This window comes from Lingula anatina, chromosome 8 (assembly GCF_051362555.1).
Source record: "Lingula anatina isolate TDL-2025a chromosome 8, LinAna3.0, whole genome shotgun sequence".
In the NCBI taxonomy this organism is placed as follows: domain Eukaryota; kingdom Metazoa; phylum Brachiopoda; class Lingulata; order Lingulida; family Lingulidae; genus Lingula; species Lingula anatina.
Window position 1 is genome coordinate 1934651 of NC_141774.1, and position 16647 is coordinate 1951297.

A 16647-nucleotide genomic window follows, 5' to 3' on the forward strand; every position below is an offset into this window, starting at 1 on the left:
TGAGTAAATGACTATGATTTTGTAGTATGCATAATGGATGATACATTGGCACTTTTTTGTAGTTTGCAGGTGAAAATTTTCATTAAAAAAAAGACAAATTAAAAATGTGCACATAATGAAAATGTGGTTCCCCTATGAAAATTTGACTCCCCTACAAAAAAACATTCATTAATCTCTAATTAGTTTAGTATATGACTGTGATCTTGTAGTATGTAAAATGGTTGATACATTGGCACATTTTTTTTGTAGTTTGCAGTGAGAATTTTAATAAACAAATAAGAAAATTAAAAATGAGCACATAATGAAAATCTGACTTCCCCAAGAAAATTTGACTCCCCCTCCACAAAACTTCATAAAACTTATTTTATTTTGAGTATATGGCTGTGATCTTGTATTATGTAAAATGGTTGATACATTGGTACATTTTTTGTAGTTTGCAGTGAAAATTTTAATGAAAAAATGAGAAAATTAAAAATGTGCACATAATGAAAATCTGACTCCCCCATGAAAATTTGACTCCCCCTCCACAAAACTTCATAAATCTTATTTTATTTTGAGTATATAACTGTGATCTTGTAGCATGTAAAATGGTTGATACATTGGCACATTTTTTGTAGTTTGCAGTGAAATTTTTAATGAAAAAATGAGAAAATTAAAAATGTGCACATAATGAAATTGTAGTGTTTTGACATGGGAGTGCAAAACCTACAAGAATAAAGATGGATACTTGTTTTAAAAATATTGACCAAAATTTTCATCATCAAACTTTCAAATAATGACAAAATATCCATCTCTATGCAAACTATGTGGAAAACAGTGGTATGGTGACTGAATATAAAATAGGTCCTTTTCTCAATGGGAGTCCAAATCTCATGGGTGTAAAAATAAAGATTTTCATGATTTCTTTTTCATGTTTTCACTATTTTATCATCAAACCTTTAAATATTTCCAATATATTTTTCATAAGTATCCTAAAAGAAAAGGTGCTGAAATGATCATCAAATATTAAATAACTTTTTCATAGGGGAGACAATAGGCGATTAAGTGGACATTTTTAATTTTCTTATTTTTTCATGAAAATTTTCACCTGCAAATTACAAAAAAAGCGCCAATGTATCCTCCATTTCACATACTACAAGATCACAGTCACATACTCAAAATAAAATAAGATGTATGAAGTTTTGTGGAGGGGGAGTCAAATTTTCATGGGGGGAGTCAGATTTTCATTATGAAAATCTGACTGGGGAGTCACATTTTCATAATGAAAATCTGACTGGGGAGTCACATTTTCATGGGAGTCAGATTTTCATGTTACACCGGTACGAGCAGGATCTATCTATCTCAGCGGGGATTCCCGCTAGAGCGCTGTGAATTATAATCCGCTTAATTTTCTGGCACGCCTGCTCTCAACAACATCATGAACCACAAAGTTACTTTAAGTTACAAGAGGGTGTACCAGGCATTTAAGCCGCTTAAACTGAATGCAATTTAGTGAGAATCCCTCACGAGTTAGATCCATCCAGTTAATACGATAGAGTTATGGGAACGGTCCCTTACTTGTTCTCCAGACTACACCACCCACAGTACGGATCTCTGGATGCCAGACAATCATCACAACTACTGTAACTACCGCAGTCTTCTACCTTTAGTTTACTGACCTGGGAAAAGTTTGATTTATACTTACATGTTTGGTTCGCTTTATAATCAAAATTGAAAGTACTGCTCACATTACATTCAGTTCTTGGGCAAAAAGAAAAAAAACTAAAAAAAGAAATGCGAAGATATTCCAAAAACATCAAACATTTGGGCCATATTAGCTCATATTTCCCAAAGTAAACTCATAATCAAATTGTACAATTCTTACAGACAGAATATATATTTTTTTTATTTAAAAAGAGCCAATTTAAACTTTGTACTTTGGTTTATTTCCCCGGTTTATTTGTGCGTATGCTACTTTTCCTTGTCCTTTATGTGCCAGCTGCATAGCACTAACCTTGTATTTGGTCATAACATACACATGCTCCCCTGTGCTATCTAACTGTATATCTTTAACCTCATCGTTTGACACTTGTACTGATTCATATTCTACTGCAGATGTATTAGACTGAATTAATATCTGAAAATATGATTAACGGATAGAAATTTCACGCAAGGTTTGTTAAGACATCGTTATATACAGACTTGACATTTAATATGGAATATTTCAGTTTTGAAGGTATACCTAGGTAAAAATGCGTTCTTTTAAAAAGAAATTAAGATTTCATATAAGACATCTGACTGGAGAAGTGTAAAGTCAGGTGTGTCGCTGCCAATTAACTGACTACCAAGTCTGTTGCACTGCTGCCTTGTGTAATATGCAGTAATTTAATTGGTCAGTGTTCCTTTGGGCTAGTCAAAGCTTGGCTTTGGCGAAGGATGGTTCTATCAAAAAAGTATCCATATGTCGGCAAATACTGCATAGAAGAATTTGAAATTTTGCATGCCAGCAGTCGGTTTTGCAGTGCGTAAAATGAGTTAAGCAGCGTTTTACAAAACTGTTAAGCTGTGCCAGAATGGCGCGAAAAACACAGACATTGCCAGACAGATTATTGTGTCAAACGGAACGGTCTACACAGTTTTATAGAGTTATGTTCAATTTGAGGCACTACACAGAGACCAAGCCCAATGCATCGACGTCTTACCACCAGCGTATAGGACTCACTGTCCTTCAGGATATGCTGCTGCAATTAAACCAAAACCACCCAGTCCGTTTTGAATGAGGAACAAATTGTCACCAAAACTTGTTTTTCAAGGCTCTTAGCGAACACCAAACTGATTTCAGCAGGTTAGGATTCCAGGCGACCTCTGAGGAAGACACTGTAAACAGCAAAGCAGCCTGGTCTGTTTCTCTAATGAATTGGGGACCATGACAGTTTCTGGGTAAAACACTGAAACCGCGTGGCTTTCTTTATTGAGGTCAGATTTCACCTGTACCGCTAAACTGGTCAAAACAGAGTTTACAGACATTCTGAAGAGGCCTTCGACGAAACGTGTGCCACTTCTTAAGTAACTAGGGTCATTGACAGTGTCAGTATTTGGAGTGGATACCACATTGGTGCCAAAACACCAATGGTAGTCATCGATGAAAACCTGAACCAGATCAAATAAAGGAATAATCTGGGAACCACTTGACTATTATTTGATAGGGGGCACCTTGGGAACAATTTTAGGTTCCAGGGTGAGGTTGCCGGTTCACACAGAGCACATTAAATAGCAGATAATCTACAGAACCAAGGGAATGAGTAGCTACCTTGGTCATCAAAGTCGCCATATTTGAACCACATAGACAATATGTGGGTAGGTTATTACTCGCCGAATCAACGGCCTGCATGTCCTACATCAAAACTGAGCCAGATTGGACAAGTTTTAACCGTATTCTGGAATTTTATTCCAGATTAAACTCTAAAAAGCCTATCATAAGAAATGCCTTGCGGCTTGAAAGCTCTGGTAGCAGCAAGATGAGGTCAAGCGTAACAGCGACTGTTGCTGTGACTAGACAATGACATGGGGGGCCTGTGTGGGGCATGCAACTCTTTTAAAGACAATAATTAGGAAAATATGGAGATCCAAAATATCGCTCTCAATGGTTGTCGTATGACTTAAAATAGGCAATGTATTTTTGTTTGCTTCACTGACGAATTCAATTAATGAACTGATGTCACAATGACATCGAAGAGATTATCAAAAGTTATTAAAACACGATTTTAATCCTTATTTTCATTTATCAGTCAGCAAAATAGGAAAAAAATTGATGAATTATGTTTTGGAAAAAATATTCCATATTAAATGTCAAGTCTGTATGTTAAACGGATGTTTTTTTAGTTTTTTATAATGAGTCTGAACAAAATTTGCAGAGTAAACCTGTTTAAGTCAGAATACATTTGAAAAAATCTTTACCAATTAAATACGGGGTTCTTTTATGCTTTATCATACTAGGACTTTGTCTACCTTAATATAAAATAATCTTTTTTATAATCAGACTCTCTTTTTAATTAACACAATTGTTTGGTAGATTTACAATTTTACTATTATTCAAGAAACGAGAAATTTACTGACGTGCTGTTCGGGTATCAATACAAGAAAACCAACTACTCAATTGTGCGGTACCTTATTTAGTTGTCCGTCAGCAGTTCCTACAAAAGCCACAGTGTAGCTAGTGGTGGTTGTTGTGGCTACTACTGTCCATGTGGACGACGTGGCTGTCAGAGCAGGGGTTGATGTTGCCGGGGTGGTTGACACCAGGGGAGTGTTTACCCCACCATAGTCATGGTTACAGTAGTTGGCCCCATAGTTATATGACTAGGGATGTAAAAGTACCTCAAATAAAATGTCTACAGATGTGAAAGTAGTTAATGAGTACTTGATGAACAGCAAAATTAGATAAAATGTTTATGGCCAATCTGCGAATACAACAAGAACACAGGTTTTTTAAAAGTTGGTATTATTCACATAGCAATTAATTGGCCAACAATGTTGAAATTGATTAAAGGTAAACTTACTGGGAACGAATGGCATCGGCGTGAGCCTCCTGCGAATTGTGCAGCCTCAGTATTTCCATTTCCAGCGTAGCACTGCTCATATTTATCTTTTATTACTCTGTTTATGCCCTCCATCGGAAATACACACAAAGATGAAATAGACCCTTTAAGAAAAGTACCCACTACCACATTATGATTACCAAGTTTAGTTACAGACATCGACTTAGCAAGACTAAACGACACGCTAGGACTGGCCCCTTCGCAACGTAATGACATTTCAAAGTAAGATTGATAGCCAGCATCATTCTGGCAAATGCGAACTAATCTTGACTCATAACTTGTGCTGCTAGGTGTTGTCTTTTGATTTGTGGTGAAATAACTGTAACCATCCAATGAGAACCCGGAAACGTAATTTACTGGATACGTACTCTGGACAGTGTGAGAGCGGGTTATGTACGTTCCTGTACCGGACAGTGCGCTGTAGTATGTTAATTCCAGTGTCTGTAGAGATCTTGTACTAACAGATGCTACCTGCTCCCGAAGCCTCCCACTCTCCCCCTGCCCCGTATACGTAGAAGCCACATATAACACGTCCTGTGAGTTGGGGCCTGGTGCTATAAAAGCAACAGTAGAAGCATCGGGAGAATTAGCGGCAACGTAATTTTCCAAAGGGTTAGAGCCACGATGTGAAGTAGCCTGTGATATATCAGTGACTGGTCGAGACTCACAAGTACCTTGATATACACTACCACAAGATATCAGTTTACCCCCAGACTGGTCTACTACTAGGATTTTGTTGTAGTTGTCTGTGAGTGTTCTCTGTGAGCAGGAAGAAGGAGGTGGACTACAATAAGGACTATCAGTGACTGGCCCAGTCGTTACGTTCTGTAACAGTTGCAAGTCGCCTTCTAGTCGGTACAGAGTATTAACAGCTCCAACATATACAGTACCAGTTGCGTTGTCAATCGCTATATTGTTGAATTCCACCGTTGACTGCCCACTTGGATAAGAACTGACAGTGGTGGAGGTGGATGCTTTACCTGTCAGATTGAATACTAGAGCGGAGAGGAATAGCAACGTCACAAACTTCATTCCTGTTCGCTGCATTCTCTGGAAAAGGTTTTTAAGAGTACAGGGATATATGTGAAATAACTATTACATGTACTATGACACACGGACACAGAGGGTGACGTAATGCCTCCAAAAATGTACGCATAGTGTAATTTATACAGGAAAATAGTCTTTATGTAGTTGGGTATAACGTCTTTGTTAAACCCTCTACTTACGGGTTTCGAGGACTTTTTACTGTCCTCAAAAGCAGCAGAAGCCGGACGCAAGCTATGAGGACTGTTCATGATATGGGGGAAATGGAGTGGCATTTTTCAGTAACCAAGCACTTCAAAGATAACTAACAAGTATTTTTTTTTTTTTTGTTTTGTTTTGTTTGTTTGATCATGACACAAGATATTCTACAAACATATATATCTTGAAACTTACCTGAGGGACTTTAAGGCTACCAGTACGTTTATATATGGATCTGCAAGCAATACGTCTCCGTCTGCTATCACTCAAAGATCACTTCCTGATTGCTGGACTTGACTGCGTTGTAACTTGCAGTTGCTATTTTTACAGTGTCTACTATACAACGTGCGGTACCAAGTAGGCCATACGTGTATAAAGAGAGTGTGATCTGTGTGGGTGTGAAGACGAGATAAGATACAAATGTTCGGCATGCCATAAACACTGATACGACTGTGATTATTTGGTATCATTGATAAGATTTTGGCTAGAAATGTCTATTTTACCAACTTTTTCATTGAACTATTTTTCATGGTTTTTAAATGCTGACATCTTTAAAAGATGTAACCACAATGGTTTATTGACCTTAGGCTTACTTCCGCCCCGTTCCGATGAAATCAGGTCTATCACTATGAGAAACTTTGTTCCTACTGTTGTGATTTTTAATTTTATTTGAAAATAGGCATTATCACTTTTACATTCTCGTAACGTGGTAGTATTATCTCATACACTGGTACATACACTGATATGACAATGTTCATTTTGCATTGTTTAACAGAAAAAATGCTAATGCCCCCCCCCCCCCCAACTTACACACTTAAAACCCAAAAAACAGCCTAGATCTCATAACTTTCGCAGCGGGGAAATGATCAGCAAGACCAGGCATGGGCAATATTTTGTTTATTGTCTTTTTCTGCTTAACAATGTTTAATCCATCCACTTATTTTGACATATGAAATATGCATGAACGCTCAAGCCTGCTTCAAAAACACAGTGAATGCAATGGTCGGTTACGGTGGACCCCAAGGCAGTAAGATGATCATGGAAGGCGGCATGTCAAGTTATGAGCGCCAGTCTGAGGTAAATATGTCAGTATGGGTCGTACTAGCTGATTTGATCTCTGAGCCGAATTCCTAATTTATCTATTGTGTCACTTTTACTGTGCATATTATCAAAGTTGCTCCAAAGAGAAAATGATATCCTATTTTTATAATTGGCTTCTAATAAACCTAGGAAAGAAGATTTATTTTGGGTCTACGTTACACTGACCCTCTGTTTCGTTATACTGGGACATAGCAGTGTACTGAAGAAGATTGAACATTTCGGTGCCATCGTTCTCTACAGAATAGTGTCGTGAATTAGCTGGTGACATATCTGTGAATGTCGTGCCGAGTAAAAAAGCATCTCTGACCCTGATAGAAGGTAAGAAAAGTTGACATTTGGGAGGAACGAGGTGAAGTTATACCGTCGTTTTTTGCAGATCATGATTAGACGGTAGAGCTAAAACTCGTAAGTTAGGCGTAGCAGTTGCGCAGGCGTTAATCCAGCGCAAAACGCCACGGCCGAAAAAAAGCCAGTTGCAACAAACTAGAAAAGTGTTTACGTCGGTCTTAACTAAGTCGTAAATTTACGCCTGCCAGCTAGGTGGTGTAAGTCGGTCGTAGCTCGTTTTCCACTATTGCTAGGAAGACACAGAGAGAGTTTGATGACAATTCTACCTCACACCTAAGGAACTCAGGAGTAACATGAGATGGGGGAGGCCCAGCTGCTGTATCGTCAGTGGTGATCCTAGCTGTGCTATCAGTAGGACGCATTTTCTTTCCTCTGTTTTCTTTTTTTTTTTTTTTTTTTACACTTGTGTAAGGACACCTCTGGTCTCTGAGTCAATTATTTTCTTAAATTTATCTAGTTTTCTATTTTGGATTATTATTCTCTTGCATTTTTAGTATCCTGTCTATTGTGTCTTTTGGGGATTCTTTATTTAATTTGTTTATGTGTGCTGTAACGACGTGTAAAGTCGAGAAATCGGGGAGGAAAAACACTACAGGAGAACAATTCTTCAGTGTCTGGGATGAATGTATGCATGAACAATATACATATAGACGCAAACTTTAGTAAAAATGGCCAGTGCGGTGGCCAGTATGAGTGAGGCATGGATGGTGATGAGCAAGGCGTGCACTCTGTAGACCCTAAGACTGCCCACTCTCAAAATAAGCAGGAGCGTATTTAGCCTGTCTTCTGGGTCTTCTGGAAGACGGCCAGTTTTTCAAGTTTACATTGACGGGTATTTATTCTTTTCTGTCGGAAGACGGTCAATGGATCAACAAAAATAATACGGAAGACTGTCAGAAAGTATCTCTGGATCCGCCCCTGGTAAGTCATTAGAAGGGTGCGGTTAAGGCCCCTCAGACTGCCCCCACACACACACACACACACAGTCATGTCGCATTGTCGTCAGATTCAGGTGAGGAGGATGACTGTGATGCAGAGGACTTGTTTGAAGAAAAAGCTAGAGTCTAATGAAGAAGTAGACTCTTTTTTAGATCTCATTGATGAAGACCTGGATGACGATGAGGCTCTGGGCAGGGAAAAATTAGCTAGCATGATTAACTAAAGTTCACAAAACCTCTGTCAAAAGATTTAACAAAGACATTTTTATGAGCATCACCATTTTTTTTCATATTTTATATTATTCATATTTTACTATATAAATATAGAGACAAAAGTTTAGAATACCAGCATTTTAAGGCGCATATTATATGCATTAGGGCTCTTGTATTTCTTAAATGCTCATTGCAGCTGCGGACTCCTCATTAGCCCTTCTATACCATCCACGTATTACTGGGCAGTGAAGCAACGAAGCGTTACTTAGGCATAGTTAAAACGACCGTTTTTTGGTCCCGGTGCAACGGTTATAAGCAGGGAGAGTTAACGGACGCCAGGTGCTGCTGTTTACGACAGTCGTAAATTTACGCCCCGTTGGTGCAACCGGGCCCTGGCCCCGTATGCACAAAAAATCCTTATCTTAAGTGAAAAATTCTCCTTAACTTCCTAAGAAAATTCTTAGCTGAGGAAACCCCTCAAGTGGTATGCACAAAGTACCTTAAGAATTTCCTAAGCCAAGAATTTTCTCAAATAATAGGAATTTCCTCAACTCTGTAGGATTTCTCTTATGTGTTGAGCTATGTTTAGCCTGTGCATTGACCAATAGAATAACCTGTTACAATAGCTCACACTGGGGAATTCCTGGGGAATCCATGTTTGAAGGTATCCTTTACTTGGATATGATAGGCCTATCAGTTATTATTAGAAGAGTTGAGATATCAATCGTGTAGGCCAAGAAGTTGTAACTTCTTGTGTAGGCCTAGTATTCTTCATACTCTGACAGAAAAAGAGGCATGTCATCCAATCCCCAGACCCAACACTAATAATAATCCAGTGACATAATTACATTTTAATCAAAAGGTTTTATCTCTGTTGGCTGATACATGTGCACCCATCTCCCCTATCGGCGATAATTCTGTAAAAAGGCCCCATAAAAAATATTAGTTTACCATTGTCACCTACAAGAAGTGATTCAGTAGGGCGTATTTTTTGCTCATACAAAAATACATTGAATTTAACCAACGATGCCCTCCGGACCGTCATTACATACACTAAAACTTGGAACGTGCCATGAGCAAAGCTAGTAGTAACATAAATTGCAGTGAGAAGCACTCTTAGTACAGGGAGAATCTGTTTTTGTGCATGAGGTGCACATTTGATGGGGAAAATTTACATTATAATTTTTTTATGTGTGCAGAAAAAGTAATGCGGTCGGGGATGAAAAGTAACATTTTTTCGTGGGCCCTAAAAAAGAAATAAGCCCAGCATATACTTATTTCATGACTATGGCCACCATTTACATGTCATCGACTTACATATTTTAAGTGTTATCTGTGATGAAAAATTGTGGCATGTAATTCATAATATTAATATTAATTTTAATTATTAATTTCACTATTGACCCCACGTATGCATATATTAAATACCCATGTTAATTGCATAAGCATTGATGCGTGAGATTCCGTGTTATCAGGTGGTTTTCGGGGATTTCATAAAAAGTGCCCACTCAAAATTTTTCACTTTAGATATCCCTTAACAGAACGACAAATTACAAATGTAACTGCCAGAAGATCCTTAATGAAAAGTATCCCCGCTCTATCAAAACGGAATCGCTGGTAAATCTCATGATCTGGGTAAAAATCCAAAGGATTTCCGCGGTCCCGAAATATTCTTGGTCTTGCGACTGCCCTTTCCAGTTCATCCACTTCTTCACGATAAACAGCAATAATAAGAGCCATAGAGAAATAATGTTGCTGCACAGCTTTGAAATGATTGCCACTGTGTTGTACAGTCACTGAATCTAAGGACAAAATTTCCACTTAAGAGACTCAATGAGGTACCTTAAAGTTAAGGAGATATTTGGGGAAATTCTCATCTTAAGATGCTTTGTGCATACCACTTATGTTAAGGATGATCACTTAAGGAAATTCTTAGGGAAATTCTTAAAAAAATACACTTAAGATGTTTTGTGCATACGGGGCCCGGATTTTAATTAATCGGTCCATCGTACAAAATATGTAAAATGGACCGTCCCTGGGTGGGCTTGAACCACCAACCTTTCGGTTAACAGCCGAACGCGCTAACCGATTGCGCCACAGAGACCGATATACCTGTCAAAAAGGTGTTATTTCTAACCTGGCGGCTCTCATGACGACAGGTAGATCGAGATTTTATCTCACCACCGCTTTAGCATTTATATATGAGACCTCTGACCTGATGATAACGCATGATAAACTGTCCTGTGCTGGATTTTCTACCTGCCTGTTTAATGAATAACACTTTTTTGTAAGATTCTTTAGGGAATTGTTTCCAACACAAACATTTGCTCCACATTACACAAGTAATATTTTGGTTGTTTTAATTGAAAAAATGGGTAATTGTAAAACAAATATTTATCATTTATAAATGGACACTCGGAAAGAGCACACAGGTATATATGCACCCCAGTTTGGGCAAAGTTAGGAGTTAAATTCTGACTGCAATACTGCAATGTCATTTTAAGAAATCATGAGAAAAAAAAACGCTTATAAAATAAGAACTTTATCAAAATACGGGTGGGCCTGAACCACCAACCTTTCGGTTAACAGCCAAACACGCTAGCCGAGACGTGGCTTTGGCAGCCTCAATTTCCGTGGAAATGGGACAAGAAAAGGTTCGGAAGATTTTTAACCTTAAAAAGTTTTTTAAAATGTATATTTCAAGGCATATTTACAAGTGTTCTGGCGGTTTTCAGCCCATTCTCGCATTTCTCTCGTTTTCAGTGCAGCGTTGCTGCAGTACAGAGAAATTTCGTTGTTATAAATCTAGAAGGCAAACTGTCGGTTACGATCGTTAGTTAACAGCCTTTTGGCAATCTAATAAACAACAAATAACACGTCATGTATACTAGTATTTTTGTGCAGATGACACCTCTTAAAATTCAGATTTTCCTTTTCTTTGTGATTGACCAAATGACGATGTACACGACGTAAAATTCCAAAGCAGATGCAGTAATCACGGCGTAATAAAGAAATTAAATACCGGGGAACGTAATATAATGAAAAATGAGGCCATTGACATCCCTTCATATTATTCTTTGTGAAATTAAAAAGTCCCTTTGTTTATGGTAGGCGTATGTTATTACGGATGAGATAGATCTGATATATAAGCAAAGAATAGATAAATTTCATTTATTTTTAAAAACACCAAGTAAACACATTTACTGGAAACTTGATGTCAAGGTCCGTAGTTACAGTCCGTTGTTAAGTACATGTATTTATCAAAGAGTTTTTTAGAGAAACACCACAGCACGTTTTTCAGTGGATGCTGGGGCTTGGTTGTGTGTCATTCAGTGTGACTTTCATTCACCAGACTTTATTTTAACTTTTCTTTCTGTTGATTGACTTTTTTTATTTATTCATTTCTTTTTTTTTTTTTCAGTCTTGATTCCTGTTTTTGGAGCCTTTTCTTCTTTTTCATCTCTCGTTAATTTGCACCTCTTGTTTTACTGTTTTCAGGATTGTTGGGTTTCTGCTTCTCCTTAACTCTCTGTCAGTATGCACTAATTTCTTTTCTTTACTTTAGTCTTCGTTTTTTTAACTTCTGTGTTACGTGCATTCAACGTATAACGTCTTCCTTACGTGCTTCAGCAAGATTATCTTTACGGATATTAGCTCTTTGACGTCTTTTTTTTTTTCAAATTATTTTTTGCTCAAAGTAAAATTTTCAAGATCCCTTTTTCTTTTCCTATTTGGCTTTTTGTTTATTGTCATCCATATTTGATACTTCATTCACTGAGAGTATAATAAATGTACTTTTAATTATGCATGTACTGAAGTGTTCGTACCGTGTTCGTACCAAAATATATCATATACATTAATCCATAGAATATGAATCCATATATATACAGTTTATTATTTTGCAATTAGCTATATTTGGCAATATATTCAAACCAATATTGTTCATTTTGAATGCAAAGAGTAGCACCTTTACTGATTTTATTTCTTTGCAAAATCTCTTGCCTGACTCTAATTAATCAGTATCACTTTATCGAATATATATTTTTATACAATGTTTTTCTAAACATCACAAGACATGAATGCATTTTATATAGTCTAAAACAATATTTTGTACCATATTTTGATGTTTTATCATCATTGATAAGTAGCCAGTTATCAATTGGTTAATGTATAACTCGGGGGTACGGACACTACAGTGGGGGTTCGGACACTACATTTGGCACCAAATGTTTTTCATTGCATTAACAAAAATAAGTAAAATGTGTATCAAAGCCCGTATCTGCAAAATAGTTAAAAGATGTATTTTTCTCAGAACATATCTTTGGATGAACCTGCTCGAATAGGAGACAGATGTTGTGGGAATTATATACCAATATCATATTCACCATAAATCACTGACATAAAGAGCTAGTGCATCATCTTTATGACCTTAATTGCAAATGACCCACCGTAACAGCTAAAATGGGTACTTTTTGAACACATAATTGGCTATATTTTTGTAAATGGTTATCCTATTATTATAATTCTTTTTTTTTATTTTGCTTCTGTGAAAAGTGTCTTTAATATTAGTCTATCAGCAATCTCCAATTATAAATTGTTAATTTATCAGACACTTGTAACATTCACCACATTTAATTGTTCACCCTGATTGTGAAACAGCCGATCAGGACAAGTGCTCTTAGCTGGTGCACTGCACGTTGGTCGATACTTGCACGTCCCTCCACAGAAAGCACAGCCAAATTTTGTATCCACACCACCAATACATGTGCCACATGTGGCCCCCATGACGTCACATTTGTACAGGGTGGCTGAAAAATATTGAAAATATTACCAAATAATTAATACATGTTCAACATGAATACATGAATGCGTATCCATAATGTGTGTAAGTGTTACAAATAGTAGTTCATATGCATGCAGTATGTTTCCATTTTAGGAGATCTCTTATTATTGAGGAGATTTGGGCGTTATTCTGTTTTTTACCAAAATGGAATAATAATAATAATTTTTATTAGACGATCGGTTGAATGAAACAATTACTATATTTTGTGCGCTTATGAAGAAGGCATTTTATCCCATGATAAAAATGAGATCATTCCTTTTGTAACTCGTGCGTAAAAATATGCGCCTCACAGGGAAAAAGACGGGAACGTATACATATACAGCGCATGTAAAAATAGCAATACACTTACCGCTCACTTGAGAGCCGATGGGTTGGTCTATCACATGGTTATTATTCCAGATTACTTGGATTTCATGTCTCTCCTGGCCTGTGATGGCTGTATACACATACTGAGATATGAGAAGAACAAGCAGCCAATTATAATTGTATCAATATAGATCTAAATATATAAGGCATTCCTGAAGTTGCAAAACTTCTACATAGAATGCATAAGTTGGGGTTTGGATACGGTCACTTGCCTTACAAAATCAGTATTTTGAGGGCACAAATATTCGATCTGAAATGCTATCAGCTACTGTAAAATAGCGTGACATTTAAAAGATTATATATCATATATACAGTACGAGTATATGCTTTGCATCATATCTACTCACAGCGTGGCTCTGGCAGTCTATGGCACTATCATTCTGTCTGATAGCTGGGACTGTGTTAGTGCCTATCTTACACTGATAATCACCTTGGCCAGCCTGGAATATCATTAAGGTTAGGTTGAGAATAACCCAAATGATTGCAGAGTACAGCTAAATGTGGGGCTTCATTCATATATTCCTAATCAAATTTTGTTTTGAGTTCGAAGGTCTCATTTATGTCAGCCTTGTCATAGACACTGACTTGGAACTGAACTCTTGCTTTATGGTAAGAATGAAAAATCACAGTTTACCTTCCCATAATTCTTAGGTACAGTATGTATATCGCCAATTTGAATTAAAACATAAGTAGGAAGAGCGTATAACTACAAGTACAAACTGCTAACAACAACGTGTTTTACAACCACATTTAAGTGAATCTTTACCTGTGGCACAGGTAGGTTCTTCCCACTCAGTGAGATCACCTTGGTGACCCCAGCAGGTAACAGGACGTCCTGTGCACGTGGCAGAAGCTGGGGACACAGGGTGGGGCCTTTAATACTAACAGTGTCATGGCTCTGAAATGACGGAAACAAGACGGTGCGATTACTAATTAATAAAATATGTTTCTGTTCTTGAACACCGAAATTAAAGACCGTGCATAAATAAAAGGATATTTATTTCTCATTTCAATGGTGTTTCGCATTTAAGCAAGCATCAGAAACAGGAGTTTTTTTTTCTTTGTCCGTTGACACGTTTAAGAGAACCAGTACAAAACACATTCACTTGAAACTACATATTTCTGCATGTGTGGCCAGTATTATGTGGCTTTAGATATATTTTTAAGAAATAAAGTATACACGGAGTAATTAGCAAAGAATTGAACGTACATTCTGTCCTGGTATCACCCCTCCACTAGGACTACAAGTACTGCTGGCGTGGGTGCACTTGTTAGCATATATACTCCAGTCACAGGCCCAACAACTGCTGGTACAAGAGACACATCTAACAATAAGAACTACAGGCTTAGCCACATGTCCTCACCGTATGTATGTATATGTAAAATGTGTAATTGTACCCGTATGCGTGGTGTTGTCTTCTGTCACCATTCCACAACGACTAAGAATTCCACGAACGGCCACGAATTGATAAATCACAGGTTTCTTGGATAAATCTGGATATAATTTTTAAGTTCGTAACTGTTTCTTATTTCATGTCAATCAGTTCTTGCAAGTATGAGACGGTGAAATCGGCACTTAAGTTTCAAATCAGTCTTCTTTTTATCTCAGGTTGTTTTCATATCCCTTTTCTAGGGCCAATACTATAGCTGCCCTGTGTTGAACATCCATTTTGAAGTAAAACCCAAGTAGGGACAGTTCCATTTATACTAAAAATGTGCAAAATCCCGCGATTTCTAAAATCCGTGGAATTCATAGTCAGTGTGGAATAGGGACATTTCAGGACACACACAATCATTTGAAATACTAAGGTGCCACGTTTATTATCCGTCTGTTTGCACATGTACAAGTTATTTTAGTTATATAGTTAGTTAAATAGTTGTATTAGTGCGGATGCTTTTTAATTAATGTCTATCAAAATTAAATTGTGTCCTTTAAGAATAATCTTGATTAGGTAGAGATGAAGATATATATCATATATTGGAAATAATCAGTTAATGTTCACACTTCGAATTGCTTTGGTTACACAATGCAGCAAGTAACGTCTAAGCAATGAATTTGCATTTTTTTAAAAATTGTTTCGTGAACTTAGGGACTTCGTAGTCATTCCAATAAGCTAGAGAGATAATGTGTAACAATACAATACCCTGAGTGTGCGCCACAGTCAAAATATGTGAAGTTGGTCGTCAGAAACTTGACTCCTGTTGTTACTGATTTGATAGATAAGGGTATTGTTACGTGATCTGAAACGATTGTCATTCTTACTTTAGCACGCTATTCAATATACATGCCTTTAATTAGAAATATATAGATTCTTAAAGAGCAAACGTGATCCATTGTTGCGGTAATAGGCAAACCCCTGTTTCGAAAAAATAATTGAACTTCTAGTAGAATTATTGTTGCTATTATATTTCTCATTCCACAACTTTTGGGCGGTACATTAATAACATAAAAATTATTCTAAGAAAGGCACAAGGTACATTAAATATTCTTTCCTAAAATACACGTTCAAAAACTGAATGAAAATTAAAATGTAAAAGCTGTACGGAAGTGAGCGTGTTTTGGAGATACACTTATGTTACAGGTATATTTGCGAGCATTGCTAATAGTCGGATTATGTATTTATGGATAAGAGTGAGGTATATTTTTAGATGTACAAGAAGGACCACACCCCTTACCGTCCCCAGTTGGTATAGTAGGTAAGCTGGTTGGTGTGTCACATGTCACCAAGTTCCCCCCAATGACTGTGGTACTGACAGCTATGGTATCAAATACACACTGGTAGGTCTGGCCTGAGGGTAGCAGGCTTACTGAGAGGTTCAACTACAAACACGAATGAAACAGTGATTCTTTGCTTCGATGGTTACTTATACTTTAACTTCAATAAGTATATCAAGCTAATGTGATAATAATAGTACTTCATCCATGGAAATCTCGATGCATATTTTCGTGTTTTGCGGTGCATAGTGATCACGTGACCGGTTATTGCACTGCTTGCATGGGACCGTCAGTCTTTAACAA

At 37.2% G+C, this 16647-nt stretch overlaps 1 protein-coding gene and 1 non-coding gene across 2 annotated transcripts; both read right to left on the reverse strand.

The window, feature by feature from the left end:
- Positions 1–1553: 1553 nt before the first annotated feature.
- On the reverse strand, positions 1554–5896 carry LOC147760171 (plexin-B2-like). Its single transcript, XM_086994077.1, has 5 exons — positions 5804–5896; positions 4539–5627; positions 4147–4338; positions 1994–2116; positions 1554–1658 (listed from the first exon to the last, which is right to left on the reverse strand). The coding sequence occupies exons 1-5, from the start codon at positions 5894–5896 to the stop codon at positions 1554–1556; spliced, it is 1602 nt and encodes a 533-aa protein (XP_086850203.1).
- Positions 5897–10449: 4553 nt separating this feature from the next.
- Trnan-guu (transfer RNA asparagine (anticodon GUU)) lies at positions 10450–10523 on the reverse strand. The gene has a single exon. It is a non-coding gene; the product is annotated as a tRNA-Asn (tRNA).
- Positions 10524–16647: the final 6124 nt, after the last annotated feature.

Bases quoted from the DNA above. Each gene is read 5' to 3' on its own strand.
- LOC147760171 (XM_086994077.1), bottom strand. From the start codon at position 5,896: ATGCCACTCCATTTCCCCCATATCATGAACAGTCCTCATAGCTTGCGT. The intron at 5,628-5,803 runs GTAAGTAGAGGG...AACCTTTTCCAG, and splicing joins GTAAAAAGTCCTCGAAACCC to AGAATGCAGCGAACAGGAAT. The intron at 4,339-4,538 runs GTAAGTTTACCT...TTACATCCCTAG, and splicing joins GCCGATGCCATTCGTTCCCA to TCATATAACTATGGGGCCAA.